This window comes from Cotesia glomerata, unplaced genomic scaffold, assembly GCF_020080835.1.
Source record: "Cotesia glomerata isolate CgM1 unplaced genomic scaffold, MPM_Cglom_v2.3 scaffold_1022, whole genome shotgun sequence".
NCBI lineage: Eukaryota > Metazoa > Arthropoda > Insecta > Hymenoptera > Braconidae > Cotesia > Cotesia glomerata.
The window spans coordinates 550-3,761 of record NW_025401358.1 but is presented as its reverse complement, the minus strand read 5'-3'; the positions used below and the strand labels follow the sequence as shown (position 1 = coordinate 3,761).

General features: G+C 27.6%; 1 protein-coding gene across 1 annotated transcript; it reads left to right on the top strand.

Moving 5' to 3' along the window:
- Positions 1–1,704: 1,704 nt before the first annotated feature.
- On the top strand, positions 1,705–2,800 carry LOC123273532 (cystinosin homolog; the record flags this gene model as incomplete). The annotated part of the gene is given in 4 exon segments (XM_044740941.1): positions 1,705–1,945; positions 2,019–2,138; positions 2,241–2,529; positions 2,698–2,800. Coding segments are annotated over 4 exon segments (753 nt in total), but the record flags the coding sequence as incomplete, so codon positions are not given.
- Between the last annotated feature and the right edge of the window lie 412 nt (positions 2,801–3,212).

Sequence of the window (3,212 nt, the reverse complement as noted above, 5' to 3'; positions counted from 1 at the left end):
TAAAATTTAAGAAATAGTGTTTTATGAAACTTTTACTAGATTTTTGAGCTCGGAGAGCTCAAAATGACACGAAAATTATATTTTTGAGCTCGGAGAGCTCAAAAACGTAGTAAGTGCAATTTTGAGCGCTTAAGTATGAAATTAGTGGGAAGTTGCAGGGATGGCCTTTAAGGTCAACCGTTTTTCTAATTTTTTTTTTTTAATAGAAAGGGATAGATAGAGATAGACAAATCTTCCATTTTTTTTAATTATTAGTAGGTCTTGTTTTTTTTTTATTAGATTTACTGTTCTTAATATAAATTTATCAATTAAATTAATTCATCAATTTCGTAATTTACAAATTAAAGTGTCGAAATCACTTCGATTCGGTTAATCACTGACACGTAAGTAAACTGACAGATTTTATCATCGAAATACTGCGTGCGACTGTAATTTGTAACTGGACTCGAAGCGATAAATTGATTTCAGAAAACGAGTGCCTATATTTATTATTCAATTTCTTTTTTAAATTTCGTTAATTTTTTGAGCAAATTTTTTTCATTAATGTAAACTTGATAACGAGTCGTTTTTTTCTTAAATATTTTATACCGAAATAAATAAGAAACTTAATGCTTATGAACAGCATTGACTCTAACAGATTCTAGTAAATTTAATTTAATTTATTTACTGAATAATTGTTGCTGCTCGCACCACGCGATAGCGTGTGGGTGTATCCTTACTACTCTTGACAAATGTTACCTTTTCACAATTTTCCAATTTTTTACCATAAAATAGTTTCTAGAGCTTTAACAAAACGTGAGACTTATATTGATAGAAAAATTTTAGCATTACAAAATATTAAATGATATAGCTAGTATCAGTTATAGTAATTTATGCTAATATACAACAAAAATTAAGGTATATATGTTAAGGTAATATTTAAAAAAATTGAAATTATTTTGAAATAAAATAAGACGAAATCAATGTGTTTTTTTTTTTTTTTTTTTTTTTTCCACAGAATCGAATATAGGTGGGACATTTTACGTTAAATCGACCACTTTTGATCCCGACCCCTTTCAATTTGACTTAAAATTTTTTATCCCTTCCTACCCTATAAAAAACTATTGTCGGAATTTTTTCTGAAAAACGTTTTTTAAAAGTAGTCGATTTGACACGAAATGTCTGAGCTACAAAAAAATTAAAATTATCTTTAAATTTGAAAGTAAACCTTAAACAGAATATATAAATACTAGAGAGTTGCAAAACATTATCTAGTATTCATAGCGCCAAGTGTGATTATGACTTAGAGTCACGAAAATAAATGTAATAGAAATAGTATGTTATATACCAAGGGCAGTAAGAAAGGTTCAGATCACATATAATTGTTGACCGAGGCGAAGCCAAGGTTAATAAACATGTGATCTGAAGCTTTCTTATTTACTGCCCAAGGTGAGTAATATTACTTTTCCAGTTCCACTACTTTTAATTACTTAGAATTCTATCGATTATAAAGATTATATGAAAATGTTTTAATTAGAGTACTTCATTTGATACGTGCATTATTTTTTCTCCATCGACTTATGAAAATTTTATTACCATCGTTCGATTTGTGATTTCTTTTTCTATAACCTTAAAGTGATAAATTAATGTGACGTTAACGCAGTAAAATCACCGATAAATTTATGATTCTCAATAATAAACTAACAATAATTTTTTATGTAACAGTTTTGCCGATGCATTTGTTAGAGTAACAATAGAGAGATCAACAATTATATACTACATAAGTGAAGTTGTTGGCTGGATATATTTCTTGGCATGGAGTATCAGTTTCTACCCACAAATTTACACGAATTATAAGCGAAAAAGCGTTGTAGGGTTGAATTTTGACTTTTTGTCACTCAATATTGTGGGGTTCTTTTTATACTCTCTATTTAACTGTGGACTTTATTGGATACCAGAAATCGAAGTTCGAAATTTTATTATTTATAAAACGAAATATATTGAAAAAACATTAAGTTAATTCCAATCTTTTGTTTCAGTTAGAATACATTCGCCGATATCCTAAAGGATTGAATCCAGTTCAAATAAATGACATTTTCTTTGCTATTCACGCATTTTTTGCAACTGCCTTTACAATTGGACAATGTTTCTTCTACGAGGTATCAGTACAGACCTGAAATTTTTAATAAATTCTCAAACCAAATAATTGTTACACAATAATATAATACTAATTAAAAAGAAAACATTACTAAATTTTCCAGGTTGGTAGCCAAAAAGTATCAGTCACCGCTAGAATTATTCATGGATTATTCACAGCAACAATAATTATTTTAATTGTCTTAGGAGTTGTTGGAACAATTAAATGGTTGGATTTTCTTTATTCATGCAGTTATATTAAATTAATTATTACATTAATAAAATACATACCACAAGCATTTTATAACTTTAAAAGAAAATCCACAGTTGGGTGGAGTATTGGTAACATAATATTAGATTTCACGGGTGGAATACTTTCTATGCTTCAGATGGTATTAAATGCCTACAACTACGGTAAGATAATTTGATACTAACATAAAACATTTTTACAACTAAATGAACATTATATTAAATTGGTTATTCGATATCTCTAAGTATTGTAAATAGTTACATGCTATCAATTTTAATGAAAGCATAATGATTTATAATTATAATCAAAGAATTACAAAATGATTGTTTTAGATGATTGGAAGAGTATTTTTGGTGACCCTACGAAATTCGGTCTTGGTTTCTTTTCGGTTGCTTTTGATGTACTTTTTCTCTTACAACATTACGTATTCTACAGGTTAGTACAACGCTTACAATTTTTGTTTTTGCTTCTTTTTTTATGTCATAGATTAACTAATAATTACAGTGTAAAGAGTAATCTCTTTACTCTGATAAAAAAAATATGTTAAATGAAGAGAGATATTTTTGATGTGTGGAAATTATTTTGTCCCCTTGTGTCCTTTCAAGAATTTATTTTCTTGATGAATCTCATCATCTTAGATTGAAAGATGTAAATCTTCGATGAAAAGTATATTATGTGTAATCGTTACAATTAAATTCGTCATCCAAGAATGATTCTCTTCAATTAAAAAAAATTTAGTTTACTTTTTAGAATTTAATATTCTTTGGTTAAAAAGATAGTGTTTTCTTTTAAAATAGCAAAAGAAAAACTAAAAAAAAGTTTGGAAAATCTATGGCACGCCGTTTTA